Source organism: Oryza sativa, chromosome 11 (assembly GCF_034140825.1).
Source record: "Oryza sativa Japonica Group chromosome 11, ASM3414082v1".
NCBI classification, from domain to species: Eukaryota; Viridiplantae; Streptophyta; class Magnoliopsida; order Poales; family Poaceae; genus Oryza; species Oryza sativa.
This window is the reverse complement of record NC_089045.1, coordinates 343,813-358,755: the sequence shown is the minus strand read 5'-3', so window position 1 is coordinate 358,755 and position 14,943 is coordinate 343,813. Positions and strand designations below refer to the sequence as shown.

General features: G+C 44.5%; 3 protein-coding genes across 6 annotated transcripts; 1 reads left to right on the top strand and 2 right to left on the bottom strand.

Moving 5' to 3' along the window:
• Nucleotides 1-1,548: 1,548 nt before the first annotated feature.
• LOC4349560 (LOB domain-containing protein 12) lies at nt 1,549-2,248 on the bottom strand. Its single transcript, XM_066305389.1, has one exon. The coding sequence runs from the start codon at nt 2,169-2,171 to the stop codon at nt 1,701-1,703; it is 471 nt and encodes a 156-aa protein (XP_066161486.1). The 5' UTR covers nt 2,172-2,248; the 3' UTR covers nt 1,549-1,700.
• On the bottom strand, nt 1,549-8,091 carry LOC4349559 (protein DOUBLE-STRAND BREAK FORMATION). Of its 4 annotated transcripts, none has more exons than XM_066305386.1 (7): nt 7,979-8,091; nt 7,684-7,888; nt 7,229-7,372; nt 6,598-6,739; nt 5,756-6,013; nt 4,783-4,891; nt 1,549-2,281 (listed from the first exon to the last, which is right to left on the bottom strand). In XM_066305386.1, the coding sequence occupies exons 1-5, from the start codon at nt 8,053-8,055 to the stop codon at nt 5,838-5,840; spliced, it is 744 nt and encodes a 247-aa protein (XP_066161483.1). In that variant the 5' UTR covers nt 8,056-8,091; the 3' UTR covers nt 1,549-2,281; nt 4,783-4,891; nt 5,756-5,837. The 4 variants fall into 4 exon arrangements, with proteins under 4 accessions (XP_066161483.1, XP_066161485.1, XP_015617626.1 ...); XM_066305388.1 differs by having other exon boundaries at nt 5,756-6,008; XM_015762140.3 differs by having other exon boundaries at nt 1,549-4,891.
• A 1,052-nt stretch (nt 8,092-9,143) lies between these two features.
• Nucleotides 9,144-12,054, top strand: LOC9269178 (ferritin-1, chloroplastic). The gene is made up of 8 exons (XM_066305385.1): nt 9,144-9,503; nt 9,903-9,986; nt 10,067-10,127; nt 10,231-10,318; nt 11,098-11,159; nt 11,285-11,350; nt 11,464-11,527; nt 11,634-12,054. Exons 1-8 carry the CDS (start codon nt 9,217-9,219, stop codon nt 11,675-11,677), a joined length of 756 nt encoding a protein of 251 aa, XP_066161482.1. The 5' UTR covers nt 9,144-9,216; the 3' UTR covers nt 11,678-12,054.
• The last annotated feature ends 2,889 nt before the right edge of the window (nt 12,055-14,943 follow it).

Here is a 14,943-nt window from a genome sequence, read left to right as displayed (position 1 = left end):
ACAAACAAAACCAGCAAATTAAGCACCAGCTGGAAATTATTCTTTTATGAAGAAAGAGACAACCTTTGGTTTGTCTGTGTTGGTTCCTTGATGACATGAGGCACCCGACTCTTGTTTTATGATCGTCCAACTCATATTCTGTGATGCATAGGTATTTTAACAACATTGGACCTGGCAAATTAGTATTAGTGAAGTTCATGTAAGGACATGCCACTGTCCGATATACGGTACTCCATATACCTAGCTCTGAAAGGACACATGTCCTGTGTAGAGAACTTAGGAATCTAATAGGTGAGATCTGAGACTTCCAATATCATTAGCTCTCCTGCACACTTAATTGAGTTTGGGGTGGTTTTTTGAACGACTAGTTTGGGGTGGTTTGAGATGCTTAATTCGTGCACAAACTATCTGGATCCTACTATAGTAGAGACCATGTGTCCCACGGATTGGGATTCGGTGACATTCCCCCATGATATTCTCGGTGACATTGAGTCACTGACATGTGAGACCCAATGTCACCGAGAATGTCACGGGGTTATGTCACCGAATCCCAACCCGTGTCCCACAACACTGAAACTTACCAAGCAAACAACCATATCTCTGAAAGCAAAAGGCATGTCTGAAACTTGTCGTGTCGTGCATGCATGGGAGCTGAATGAATGGTTCATGAAGCCAACAGGTGCTTCAGAAAGCCAATAAGTTTCTGTCTTGCTAATACAGTATTTGATCAAAAATGGAGATAATGTATGTGCAAGATACAGTATTCATATGGGCAGAAATTAATGTGGGGGCCTGGGGGGTAACAAGCGAATCCTTCGTTTGTCCTAGATTGAGACTTTAGCACCTTGATAATATCATAACCAAGATAATCATGATCAAGTTTATAAAAACAAGCTGTTAAAAGGACTCCATCTTAATATATCATTACTAACAAAACAACCAAATTAAGCATAGCTGGAAATTATTCCTTTCTCAAGAAAGATACAACCTTTGGTTTGTCTGTGTTGGTCCCTTGATGACACGAGGCACTCAACTCTTGTTTTGTAGGATCGATCAACCAACTCATATTCTGATGCGTAGGTATTTTACAACATTGGATTTGACAAATTAGTACTCCAGGTATGATATTGGATTTGGAGAATTAGTGAAGTCCAGGTATGATATAAACCTAGCTCAGAAAGGGCACATGTCCCGTGTAGAGAACTTAGGAATCTAGTAGGTGAGATCAGGACTTCCAATATCATTAGCTCTCCTCTCCTGCTACTTAATTGAGTTTGGGGTGGTTTGAGGTGCTTAGTTCGTGTACATACTATCTGGATCCTACTGTACTAGAGACCTTGTGAAGCCAAATTAATGTGTCCCACATCATTGACCCTTACCAAGCAAACAGCCATATCTCCGAAAGCAAAAGGCTTGTCTGAAACTTGTGCATGCATGGGAGCTGAACTGATGGTTCATGAAGCCAACAGGTGTTTCAGAAAGCCAATCAGTTTCTGTCTTGCTAATACAGTCATTTGATCAGAAATGGAGAGATGAGGTAGGCTAATGTGACCGAATTGTTCTTCTTCATTTTCCCTCTTTCCGGAAATTACAGAAGAGAAGATAACAAGCTAGGGCAGATGCCCTGATGAAATACAACATCATATCATATCAATCGATCGAAGCACAAAGATTTACTAGAAAGCATCTACTACGTACAATTATGTCCACATGGACTCTTTCTTGAGGAATGCCTCCTGCAGCATCAGCTGGTGATGAGCAGCAGCATTCTCCAGGATGCACTGCTGGTGGTGGTGGTCATCTTGATCTTGGTGCTGCTGCTGCAGCTGGAGTTGCAGGGCGGCGGTCTCGGCGTGGGCGAGGGCGAGCTGCATCTGGAGCTGGGAGACTTGGTTCTGGAGGAAGGAGATGGCGGCGACGCAGCCGTAGACGGGGTCCCTCATACGGGCGTTGGCCTCGTAGACGAGGCTGCTGACGGCGTCGGGCCTCTGCGGCGGCGGCACATCGAGCAGCATCTTGCTGACGTTGCTGGCGCCGAACACCCGGTGCACCATGGCGAACCGCTGCGCCTCCTCCGCCGGGAAGTAGGGCGCGAACACGCACTCCGACGTGCACCGCCGCCGCAGCAGCTTGCACGACGCGCACGGTGTCCCGCTCCCGCTTCCCGCCATTGCTTGCAGTTGCAACTTGCAAGTGCAGGCCTCTACTGTACTGGGCAGCAAACAGTTGATGCAGAGGAGCAGGCTTCAGGGGGGAGGGTGCACGGGAGCAGAGCTTCTCCCTTTATAGCTCAACAACAGCAACAACTAAGCTAAGTCACGACAAACATAATTAACACTACTAAACAACTAAGCATATGAGGAGTATTAAGTATAGTGATCCCTCATAACATGCTAATCATGATGTCCTGCTGGAGGCATGGATCACATCCACCCATATCATTGATTACTCATGTATAAATATGTACAGTAATGGGTTCTCTGACTTGTTTTGTCTCTACTTGGCAGCAAATAGGATTAAGCCATCAAAAGTCTACATACGAGCTAAGCCTTCATCCTTCTCTGCAGTGTGAATTGCAGACATCGATCACTTCAAAGTTCAAAGCAAGCTCAAATTACCACCACCGAAAACCACTTTTTTTTTGTTTCACTAATCAAATCAACCAACCACATGCACCGTTAACATTCCTCCCCCGCGATCGACAAAAATGAGTTGGATCCTAACTAGCTACGACTACGACGACAGCTGGTGATCAAGTTACTACTCCTATGCACTAGTATATCTTATATAAATAAATGTGGACTCTAGTGCAGTTTGAATGACCTTTGGTATACTGGACTGTTAATGTTAGTTCCTACGCACGTTCTCAGAGTTGACCTTGAGATGTAACGCTTGCATTTTAACTTCTGGTTTAATTGCTAGACAGTACTAGTATTCATCACAATCCACGTAAAACAAACAACTGACAGTACCAGCAAAAATATTAATTGTAGCTTCTTATAAGCTCTAGCAATTGGACATTAGCAACTTTGGACACCTCACCAGATCTCATCACCTCTCCCAGTCATCGATCTGTTTTTATATATGTCGATCATAACGTAGTAGCTAGATATATAAAAGGAAAATCGTAAATCAAGGATATAGATTAATTAAAACGTGAGAAAACGACAGGTAGTATTCCAGTACTCCTGTTTGTCTATTTGTTTATCCCATACGTGCATGTTAGTAGCCAACACTAGGAGACCAGATGACACGTATAAACACCGGAAGAGGCTATCCAACAACGACGAGATTAGGACTTTGTCGAGCATCGAGGATGTCTTAAGATAAGCATCATTCATGCATACAGTAGGTTGTGGCTAGAGACAAAGTATACGTCATGCCTGTGTAAATGCGAATGGGACCTCCGGTGGTTGTGGTTTCAGTCTGAATCAGGTGGTGAGTGACATGTACTACAAACACCCATGCCCCATGCAATGCATTTTGCAGCTTAATTATGATAGATGCAGAGTCCATAACGACATCCCTTAATCCCTTATATTGTCATTTTTCCCAGATTTTGTTTCCAATGTGGATGACAGAATAAAATCATGTTGGAGCAATGCTAGCAAACAAAGATAATATTGTTCTCGATTAGTCGTCACACAAAAGACACAAAATTCTACCTCTTGCGTTGATTTTGTCTAGCTTGTGTAGAATACATTAGCGGAACGAGGATTCTGCCCTCATTTGCTTCAAAACCTTTGAAATAGAGTACAATGGATCAGTGTTCTTACAGCCGTATTCGTGCTTGCACATGCCATTGTTGCCAAAACTCAAAAGGACGGGTTCTCCCAAGAATTTCAAGCATAAATATGAATGGTCATCAATCACAGCAGGCGGCCGGCGCCGACACCCTAAGTTGCCGACAGTGTTTTACCACTAAGCAAGTCAAGGAAAGTATAAGCCCGTTGCCAACTCTTCCATTTTCCAAGGTCAAAATAAACGTAACCCTCACATGCAAGTTCACTAGACTAACTGGGTGATCACCCACATGACAGACTAGGCTCTCGTTTACATCCTCTGCCTAATGCCTATGCATCTACCCACCTTATTTTGCAAACTTTTACTAACGCCAGTATTTTCTTTAATTTTTCCTCAATTCCTAGCGAGAGCATATGCAACAGACATGTTCTTTCCTCAACATAATGACTTGTTCCTATGAAGACACTTGCTATTGGATAGAGATCCAAGACACTATCATCTGGACCACTAATTATATTAGCTTCATGTTCTCTGAACAGTAGTTAAGATCTAGTCATGCATCCGCATGTGCTCTAGGATCAGGTTTCAGTATTCAGATTTTGGTCTATCCATATATCTCACTGCCAAGTGCCACATGTCAAGTGCCTGACATTCCAAGTTAGACATGCTTATTTCTCAATACCGAACATCTAGATTTTCAAGTGCTTCCGATATTTTTCCTTACTATTTTACTACTAAAAATAAATGACATGATTCTTCAATGAAACTTAGCTAATTGTTTCCCTCAAAAAAAGACCTGAGCTAATTGTATGTCTTATGATATCATTTGGTGCCGTGCATAATAAACTTTCCATGAATGAACAACATGAAGTTCTTCAATATATCATCTCAAAAATTAAATAAAATACTTCAAGCAGTCAGCGCTGGATTTTAATCCATATGATCCTAATACAGATGCGTAAGTATAGCAAAAGTATAGCATATTGCTTAGTACATCACAAGTCACAATATTCAGGAGTATGGAAAAAAGCAGCTTACTTTCCCAGTGAAACAGCAGTAGAAGAGGCAAGTGACCCTCATTGTCTCAGGATCCCAAATACCCATCCACGACATCAGGATCATAATTCCATTGCACGAAAATTTTCACCTAATTGAATGAAAAAACAGAAGCAAACTCATTACGTTGAAGCATATTAAGTATTAATGTACATAGCCACATTGGACAGACCAAAATGCGCAGTGGTATATCAGAATGATATGTAATTAAAAATGGGATCGACAATCATTCCAAGTGAATAAACAACATGAATTCCTACGCAATAACGTGATGCAATGTAACTATGTGAGCAGATACAAGTATCCTGTTTCAATATGATTAATGTATAATTAAACTTCTGTTCTGAAGTGAGGTGTGCTATTCTACTCAGTGCTCTCATTTCCACAAGTGTTCTGAAAGTAAGCAAGAAAGCAAAGATGTTTTAGTACTATTTTAAAGGAGTGAGAAGTTGGGCCTGGCTTGGTCATACAGATAATGTTAACGAAACTAATTGAAAGTACTGCTTGAAAGTGACAAATGGTAAGAGTTTTTACATGGTACAACACATGCATGATGATACTTACCAAAGAAAATGAGAACGAGTCAAAAGTGCACATGCTGCCAAGTACCAACACAACCCTCACATATAAATTCTACATAACCTACATTGCTATCTTACAAAGAGGAAGTTCAAAGTGGTCCTATTCTGTTCCAATCAAAGAACATTTATCATAGCAATCTGATAAGGAGACACGTACATACGGCAGTATGGATGTATTTAAGGAAGAAAACGAGTGGATAGCAGGATGGAAATATGTTGAGCTAACAAAGAGGTAGTCAGCAAAGAAACCATAAGAGATTGATAAAATCTATACTGGACATATGTGCAGCTGCAGATGTTCCACTAGTTACCAAAATAATAAACTGAGAAGTTCTCAGTAAACAAATGAGTAAACCCCAAGGCATGAGATTCACCTTTTGTTACATCGACAACAGATTGTGTGAAAGATCATATCGCTCTTATCAGCCTAATGGAAGATGTCACACTAATACTGCTTCAAACATCTTCCAGATTACTCTCTCGGCTGCAGCGTAGTTTCTGTATGTTCCTTGTTTTGATACCTAGCCTAAACATCAAACTTCCAGGTAGCTTTGTTTTTCCCAAGTGCAAATTACACTTTTCATCAACCCCTGAAGCTTTCCTTTTCATGTATTCAGCTGATTGTGCCTGAACTGTCATAGTACAAGTAGCCGTATTGGAAATTTATTTGAAGCAAAAAGAAATAAGCACCGAATTTGGAAAAATCTAATAGAAGATTTAGTGCCTTGATTTGATCTATGTACAGGGAATGCTACATCAATCCAACAAAATAATGAACACAATATGATAAAAAAACATAGTCATACCTAATACCCTCGAGTATCTTATAGATGATGTTTAACAAAACAATTAACCAGATGACCAAATGTTTCTTCAATTAAAATAAAAATAAAGACATTGTTGTACAGGCCTATACTCAGGATATGCTAATCCTTTTTCTACATAGAAAGATCATGATTTTCCATTGAAATACACTTATCTACTCTAAGCATCTTGTTTAATAGTCAATTTAAAGTAAGATTGCAGTTTCCCGAGATGTAGTTTGAGTTTTTATGCCAATTCCATCACTTGACGTAAGTACATAGCAAGGTCTTACAGAAGTCCCCAGAGAGATAATAAAGGAGGCAGTTAGAGCACAAGAGTAGCATCTAAAGTGCTCTTCTAACCAGCAACGCAGCATGTAATTTACATCATTTTATGGTATTACAAAACTCACCAGAATGGCGTGCGGATAATGACTTGGCCAAGTTTTGGAGTCCACTTATATCATTTATCTTATCTTTCTTCAGAATAGAATTGGTTGAGTCCAAGTATCCTGGGTGGCTGGGATCAATATGCAAGAGAGCATTTGCAAAAGCCTAAAAGGTAAATACATATATAAGTAGAAAGAAACATGGCCACATGGTATTAAACCCTAGAATCAGTGGTTTGCACATAAATAATGTTGAAGCACTATGATGCAGTCATTCAACAAAATTAAGTACAGACAGATGACTAGATTGACACATTGGCATGGTTATGTACTAATCATAACTCCTAAAGGAGGTAGACAAAACAATGCCCTCCAGTGTGAGAGTGTTTATTTGTGCTAAGTTTGTTCAGACAATACTACCAGTATGAACAGCAGGCAGCCATCAAACATCATCCATCACATTGTTCAGAACATATTTCCAAATGGCGATGCCTTTCCACTTGAAAAGGTCATTAGTCTAAATTCTGGTACAAAAGTAGCATGTGACCCAAGGCAACATAGAATTAGTATTAGCAAGGAGGTGTCATCAGTTTTGTTTCAATGCTGACTAATAAAAGAAATGAGTGGATTTACAGTAGAACTGAAACGAAAGTACCTTGGAAGCAATGGTGTAAAAACCATTATCAAGAGAGTCCTTTGCAAAAGTTAGCCATTCTTCATTGGATACTTGCAGATGAAGGTCGTCGGAGTATTTGGCTTGTCTCAGGAGCAGAGCTTCATATCTCATAGCAAGGCAACTCTAGTAATGGACAGACATTAGCAGAATTAGTAAAGTAGTAGCAGAAAAAAAAAAGTTGCAACACGGCTAGTTTAGTACGGTAGCATGTGCAGAATGTGTATTTGCACGAGGAGAATGAATGATTATAAGGGCATCATCATATGATGCGAATTGCATTGAACATACAGAACTGGAGCACCCGATGTGCATCGCAATCGAAACCAATTAGGTGTAGATTGCAGAGCAAACAAAACTAGGGGATATGTGCACATGATTAATGGCCCCACAATCCTGGCCACAGGCGCTGAGGCAAGTCGTCGGTGAGTGAGGACCTCGACATTTCCGGTGAGGGCGAAGGCGCGCGCGAAGAAGTCAGCGACGGAGAGGGTGGTACCCAAATCGGGGACGGAGGAGAATGCCTGGGCGGCGGCCTTGCGCAGCAGACAGCGGGTGGATGAGCGAGTGTGGAGCAGCGAGGGGACGTCGGCGCCGGCGGAAAGCGCGGCGTCGAGTAGGCTGAGCTCCTGGTCCCCAAACCTGAGCAGCGCGAGCCGAGAAGAATGGAGCGGTTGTAGAAGAATGCAATGCTAGTTGGTGGATGGTAGAGGAAGAAGGGTGTGTGATTACCTGCGGTGGGAGAGGGCGGAGGCGAAGAGGGAGAGGAGGTGCTCGTCCCCATCCCCGGCGGCGGCGGCGGTGGCCATGGCTTGCCTCCCTCTCTGCCCGACGAAGGCGAAGGCGATGGATGGATGGGATTGGATTGGATTTTGTATTTGGGCCTAGGCCCACTAACGAACTCGCTTCCAACGAAGCGCAGAAGAACTTTTGTCCGTTTTCTTTTTTCTTCAAATGAAAAACGTTAGCTCGTTCTAGAAGAGTAGAAGTAAGCAGGAGTCTCGATGAATCAATTTTCTCAATAGACAAATGCGCTGTTAAAAGGAGAAAAGATGGTTTTGTCACTATAGGAGCCAAGTAAACATATGGTTGCAATGCAAGGAAGAGGGTACCGTGTATATGTGGCTCTGTGCAACACATGAATACTGACGAAGACAGATATGTAAAAGGTGAAAAAAAAAAGAAGAGAAGAAGATAATTGTGGTGGAGAGAAAGAGGGCAATCTGGTCCAGAGCGGGCGTGAGGCCTCCACACGCCTCCAAATGACTTTTTTTTGTGTACGATATCGACACCGCATCTCCACAGTCCACACTGTGCGCGCCATTCTTATCCTCATCTAGCTCCTCCTCGATATCCCACCTGTCTTCTCTGCTGACCAATCATCAGAAGGAGAGAAATTTGCCAGATGCATGCATTGCATCTAGACGTCTAAATTTGTGTGGAATTTTGTACAACTCATCGCCATCAGCTTGCAAGGAAAGCAATAAACACAGTAACTCCACCCAACTATTTCCTCCGTTTTATAATATAAGACTTTATAGCATTGTCCACATGTTAATAAATTTAGGTATATATATATATTTATTAACATCTATATAAATATGAATAATACTAAAAAAGTCTCACAGTATAATGCTGATGACGAAATTAACGAGACTAACCGATCCATCAAGTAGAACGCAGAAGCAATCCGGAAAGGAATAGTGGTTAAGCTTGACCGACTCCGGTGCGGCCGGGCCGGGCTCCACATCAACAAACCACCAGCCCAAAATATCCTCCCAGCCACGAGCCCGCCACGCGCTCCCTCGCCTTCGTCCCATCTCGACCGTCCACGTGTGGCCCATCCGTGAGCTCCACGCGCCTATATATATCCCTTTCTATCACCTCCACCCCTACCACCGCACAATTAATCTCATCACTCTTCACCCGCCGCGACCTCCGGAAGCAAACGCCACACGCGCCTCTCCGCCATGCTTCCTCCTAGGGTTGCCCCGGCCGCCGCCGCCGCCGCGCCTACCTATCTCGCCGCCGCGGCCTCGACCCCTGCTTCCGTCTGGCTGCCTGTGCCGCGTGGTGCCGGACCCGGGGCAGTGTGCAGGGCCGCCGGGAAAGGGAAGGAGGTGCTCAGCGGCGTGGTCTTCCAGCCATTCGAGGAGCTCAAGGGGGAGCTCTCCCTCGTCCCCCAGGCCAAGGACCAGTCTCTCGCTAGGCAAAAGTTCGTCGACGAGTGCGAGGCCGCCATCAACGAGCAGATCAAGTCTGTTTTCCTCCTCCTCACTCTGCCTTCCATTTTTGAATTTCTATTCCCCTTTCATGTGCGCATTTCTTCTTCTTCTTCTTTTTTTAATTTAACAAAAATCTCTGTGCCTCCTGGTCATTTTATTTTCTTTGTTAGTGATTGGATTTCGTAAAGGGTTGCATTTTTCATCCTATAATAATTTCTGCTCTTGGGATGCGTCTGTTCTACAGTGCTTCAGATTTCCCAAACAATTTTTTCTTTTGATACATGGACCAACGGATACAAAATTATTTTATTCCACAATAATTGATGTAAATAGGAGAAAAGACACTGTGCTTAGCTATATTTAGCTTGTCATCCGTTCTAGTTATATTCCGAATTGGAATTCAATCCTAAAAAAGAGTTCAATCTTTGCAGTGTGGAGTACAATGCATCGTACGCGTACCACTCCCTTTTCGCCTACTTTGATCGTGACAACGTTGCTCTCAAGGGATTCGCCAAGTAAGCCATCACCACCCTCATTTAGTCATCACCAAGTAGGAAAATTGTCACTCATGTATCGACAAATTCTGTTCCTTCAGATTCTTCAAAGAATCCAGCGATGAGGAGAGGGATCACGCAGAGAAACTCATCAAGTACCAGGTAACTTTACCTCTGCTGCCAATTGGCACACCAGGAAAACTGTACGCTGTACCACTATAATCATGCACCCAAATGCTAATACTGCAATGTTCTTCTTTGTCAGAACATGCGTGGAGGCAGGGTGCGGCTCCAGTCCATCGTCACACCTTTGACAGAGTTCGACCATCCTGAGAAAGGGGATGCCTTGTATGGTGAGTTGCTTTCAGCTTGTCCTATATATGTTTTTTATTCCATGGTATATGTACTTATGCTTCTGCTTACTGTGTGCTAGTCTGAGTGTCTGCCTGTTAATTATCTATGTGAAAATTAAGTGGCTCAATCCTTAAGGTTGGGAGGAGCCTTTTTTTTTTTTTTTTTTTTTGCAAAAACAGGGGAACTTCCTTGGTGAATGAGCTCATTCGCCATCCAGATTCAACAGGGATACTTTCCTCTTCAAAAGTTCCATGTTGAATCCTGATGTCAATTACTCCCTCCGTTTTTTAATGTATGACGCGATTAACTTTTAACCATTTGTCTTATTCAAATATATATATATATATATATATATATATATATGTGTGTGTGTGTGTGTGTGTATATATGTAATTATTTATTTTATTGTGACTTAATTTATCATCAAATGTTCTTTAAGCGTGATTTAAATATTTTTATATTTGCAAAAAAAAGGTTAAACGTTGATTAAAAAGACAACGGCGTCGTACATTAAAAAACGAAGGGAGTAACTTTCAATAAAGGCTACTTTGTTTTGTAGAAGCTTTCTTTTAAACATTTTGGACTGCACAGTAAAGATTCTCTAAATTCTAAAAGCTCCTAAAGGAGAAAACGTCATTGTATATTTTCCACCATTTCACCTTATGGCATTTGCTAGTGTCTCCAGGAAGTAGCATGCACTGGCTGTTTGTTGCTGTACATACCTGTACAAACTTTGTGTACCCCTATGTTTTACCCTCTAGCTTGCTTGTGATTTCAGCTATGGAGTTGGCCTTGGCTCTCGAAAAGCTTGTAAATGAGAAGTTGCACAACCTGCACAGTGTAAGATATTCTCCTGTTATGCAGTAATGCTGAACATGGATTTAGAATGTGTTGTATAATTCTCAACACTATTTTGAAAAGAAATATATGGTGAAACTTGAAAATGTGTTGCTGTGAATCAACAGGTGGCATCAAGGTGCAATGATCCACAGCTGACCGACTTCGTTGAGAGCGAATTCCTTGAGGAGCAGGTAAAAACCTTCTGCCCACTTGGGTACTGAACTAGCTCTTGAGATGTTAAATATTCAACTGCTGTGCTTTAGTGAAGTATGTTTTGCTGAAAATATCTGCCTTGCTCTGAAAGGTTGAAGCCATCAAGAAGATCTCTGAGTATGTCGCCCAGCTGAGAAGAGTGGGAAAGGGGCATGGTTAGTGTGTTTTGTCAGAAAATACTTCATTTGATGTACTACCATCTATCTATAGACCTGTGGTTTGACTCATCAGTTGTTGTTTGCTACGTAATTTGTGTTGCAGGGGTGTGGCACTTTGATCAGAAGCTGCTTGAGGAAGAAGCTTGAATGGAGGAGACTGTGTGAAGGGCAGTAGTAGGTTTCGTTTCTTCCATCCATGGGATCATGCAGCTAAAGAAAGAAAATAAGTCGAGTCTGTGTATTCATCAAATTAAGCACGCAGTAGCAATGGAGTGAATGAACCAACCAATTTGGTCATGAACTTCCCCCTGTGTCTAGGTCAGTAGAGCTTCAGAATCATGTGTATGTCGCGCGTCCTCGCAGAAAAGGAACATGGCGCCGCTGGCTGTAGCGATACTTGTGATATTGTGGCTATGCATGGAGTCATGGTGATGGTGTATTTTGGGGGCATTTACACGTTTGTTGCTAGAGAGATTTTGCTGGCAGCCAATAAGGAACAATATGATAAACCATTGTGGTGTTAATGCTTGTTTCATCGTGCTTATGTCATGTTCCTAGTAGTTTATGTTAGTAACTCGAAGCCTGGCAAGTTTTTATGCATATATGTCCCTTTGCTTTGCTGCCTCTGAAAGAACAGAAAAAATAAAAGAGAAAGAAAGAGAAGAGGATGGGCCCATCAAGAATAATTGGGCCTTAAGTGACAGCTTATGTTTGAGTTTGAGCCCACCTTTGCTGGCGTGGCGAGGCTCCACATTATAACACATGTATCTCTGCTATTATAAAAACTGAAATATTTTTACTTTTATTTTAGTACGTCTTCATATTTGAGTCGGTTTTTTTTTTGGAAATATAGATCCGTGTTTGAGTTGGTTTTAGGTTCATTTGCTTTTAAAAATGCAGAATGAATCGCATAAGAAATCTCTTTTAAAAAAAACCCGTATGCTAACGATCGAACTTCTAATTGCAATTCATGATTTTGTAAAATAAAATATCCAGGCGAATTCCCATGGTGAATTTCACCATAGCTAAATCGTATAACAATAATAAGATTAAAATAGACTACGCAGTTGCAACGCACGTGCATTTTTTTAGTCTCTAAAACTTGCAAAATCAGGTCACGTTAACATATCTCTAATCTTGCAAAACAGGTCACATTAGATCCCATGACAGTATTGAGGGTGGTTTTGGCTGACGTGACACTAAAAGAAAAAAATAAAAAATGATAAAACTCACGTGGGATCCACGTGTCAGCGAAACAAATATTCTTCCTTATCTCTCTCCCCATCCTTCGGTCTTGGCGATGGCAAAAGTAGTGGAGGCACGGACAATCGGCGGAGCGAGGAGATTGTGACCGACATGCGGCGCGCTCGATAGTGGTGGCACACCTCGTCACCTACAAGCCGGGCGTCGACGCCGCCCACTTGTCTCACGACGGACTGGAAGGGTGGTGACCGACGAAGAAAGGAGTGACCTAATGCGGGAAGGCACGCAATAAGTGACATGTAAAAGCTCGACGCTGGCCATCCAAATCAAGCAAGAAGTATAGCAGTATGTTGAGCACCCAACATTGATCCTCATCGGCACCTTCCTCTGCAGTGAAGATGTCGAGCATGAGGTGGTCCCAGATAAGGAACAATATGGGCTCGTTCTACGTGATGTTGGGGCGCCCGCATAGGTTGTCGTTGTCATCGCTGCTACCGCCGCTGTCGAACCACAACAAGGAGATGTGGAGAAGGCGACATCCTTTGAGCGCGGTGTTGAGTATCACCAGGGTGCGGGGGAGAGATGGAGAAAAAGGGGAGGAGGAAGGAGAGGAGAGGGAGAGAAGGGAGGAGAGAATTATATGTGGGGCTATATTTTGTTTTTGCCATGTAAGTGTCTAGTCAGTGTGAGTGGACCGAGTCAATTTGTCACATCAGCGGAGCCAACCCATACATACTGCGGTTTTTGCAAGATCAAGGATGCTATATTTGGGTTTATTGTTGAGGGATGTATTTTAAACTTAACGATAAGATGAGACAAGAGACGTGAAGTGGACTTTTTCCCGAGACTCCTCTTGTGTCTTTCGAGATGGGGAATAAGTTCATCTGAGGTCCGTTAACTTTACACCGAATCCGATTTTCGTCCCTCAATCGGAAAACCAGACACAACGGGTCCCTCAACTATTTAAACCGGTGCAGATTAGGTCCCTCGGCGGTTTGGAGAGCGGTTTTGGCTGACGTGGCGCATACGTGGCTAATTTGACTCGGTCTTCGTCTGATGTGGCATTGACGTGACGCTTACGTGGCAATTCGACCCGTGGGACCCACATGTCAGTCTCACATAGAAAATAATAAAAAAAATCATGGGACCCACGTGGGTCCCACATGTCAGTCCAACTCACCCCTCTTCTTCCTCCTCTCTCCCCATCTCCCTTTCTTCATCTCCCTATCTCTGCTCTATCCAGGCGCCACGGAAGACAACGGCGTGCGGCGGCACGCGGCTGGCGGCAGGAGAGGAGGGAGCAACGTGCAAAGACCGGCGAGGCGGGCAGGGAGGAAGGACGCAGGGAGGCCGGCGATGGCCGAGCGCCATGGGCGGGGGCTTGATGGCGACGGACGAAGGGAGAGGTGCGCAGCCGACGGCAACCCGTGGGAGAGGGAGCGGCGACCGCCCTCCGCCGCAACCCGCCTCCACCATCGAGCTCGTCAGCGACCGCCCACCGAAGCGAGGAGGATGATAGCCGGCGACGGGTGAAGAGGACGAAGGCGGCGGTCTGGAGCAGAGGTCGGAGGAGGGCCCCTAGCCGCCAGGATGGCGCTCGATCCGTCGCGTTTCACCACCACCGAGCTCGTCAGCGGCAGCCCACCGGAGCGAGGAGCTTCCGCTTCCCCTCCCCCCATTAACGCCGCCGCCGCAGTAGCTGAGGCGCCGCTTCCCATGCCGCCGCTTCTGTGGCGCACGCCGGATGCGTTCAGGGACGCCATGGTCGTGGCCGCGGACGACATCGACGTCGACCTCGGCATCCTCGGCGACTCCCAGGGCCCCCGCGCCGCTGCCACTACCGGGGGGAGCAGCGCACGGCGGACGTCCTCCTCCTTCGGCTGTCACCGCCACGCCTCCCCGCATGGCTACATCTCCTCCTCCTCCTTCGGCGGCCATCGCTGCACGCCGCCCCTTCTCCCTGCCGGCCACCGCCCTTCTCTCGGCCGCCACCGCCGGATCTCGATTGCCGGCGCTGCTCCGGGGGGGGGGGCTGTCGCCGCTCAGGTCGATCTGTTCCGCCCACCGCCGTCGCCGATCCCCTTTTATCGCCCCGGCTTCCTCCTCCAGCTCGCTGCTCTCGCCGGTGGGCGCCGGTCTCGCCGCCACCTCCAGCTCGCTGCTCTCGCCGGAAGAGGAGAGGAGAGGGGAGAGAGATGAAGAGAGGGAGA

Bases quoted from the DNA above. Each gene is read 5' to 3' on its own strand.
- LOC4349560 (XM_066305389.1), bottom strand. From the start codon at position 2,171: ATGGCGGGAAGCGGGAGCGGGACACCGTGCGCGTCGTGCAAGCTGCTG.
- LOC4349559 (XM_015762140.3), bottom strand. From the start codon at position 8,055: ATGGCCACCGCCGCCGCCGCCGGGGATGGGGACGAGCACCTCCTCTCC. The intron at 7,889-7,978 runs GTAATCACACAC...CGCGCTGCTCAG, and splicing joins TCCGCCCTCTCCCACCGCAG to GTTTGGGGACCAGGAGCTCA. The intron at 7,373-7,683 runs GTCCTCACTCAC...GTCCATTACTAG, and splicing joins CCCTCACCGGAAATGTCGAG to AGTTGCCTTGCTATGAGATA.
- LOC9269178 (XM_066305385.1), top strand. From the start codon at position 9,217: ATGCTTCCTCCTAGGGTTGCCCCGGCCGCCGCCGCCGCCGCGCCTACC. The intron at 10,319-11,097 runs GTGAGTTGCTTT...TTGTGATTTCAG, and splicing joins GAAAGGGGATGCCTTGTATG to CTATGGAGTTGGCCTTGGCT. The intron at 11,160-11,284 runs GTAAGATATTCT...GTGAATCAACAG, and splicing joins AGTTGCACAACCTGCACAGT to GTGGCATCAAGGTGCAATGA.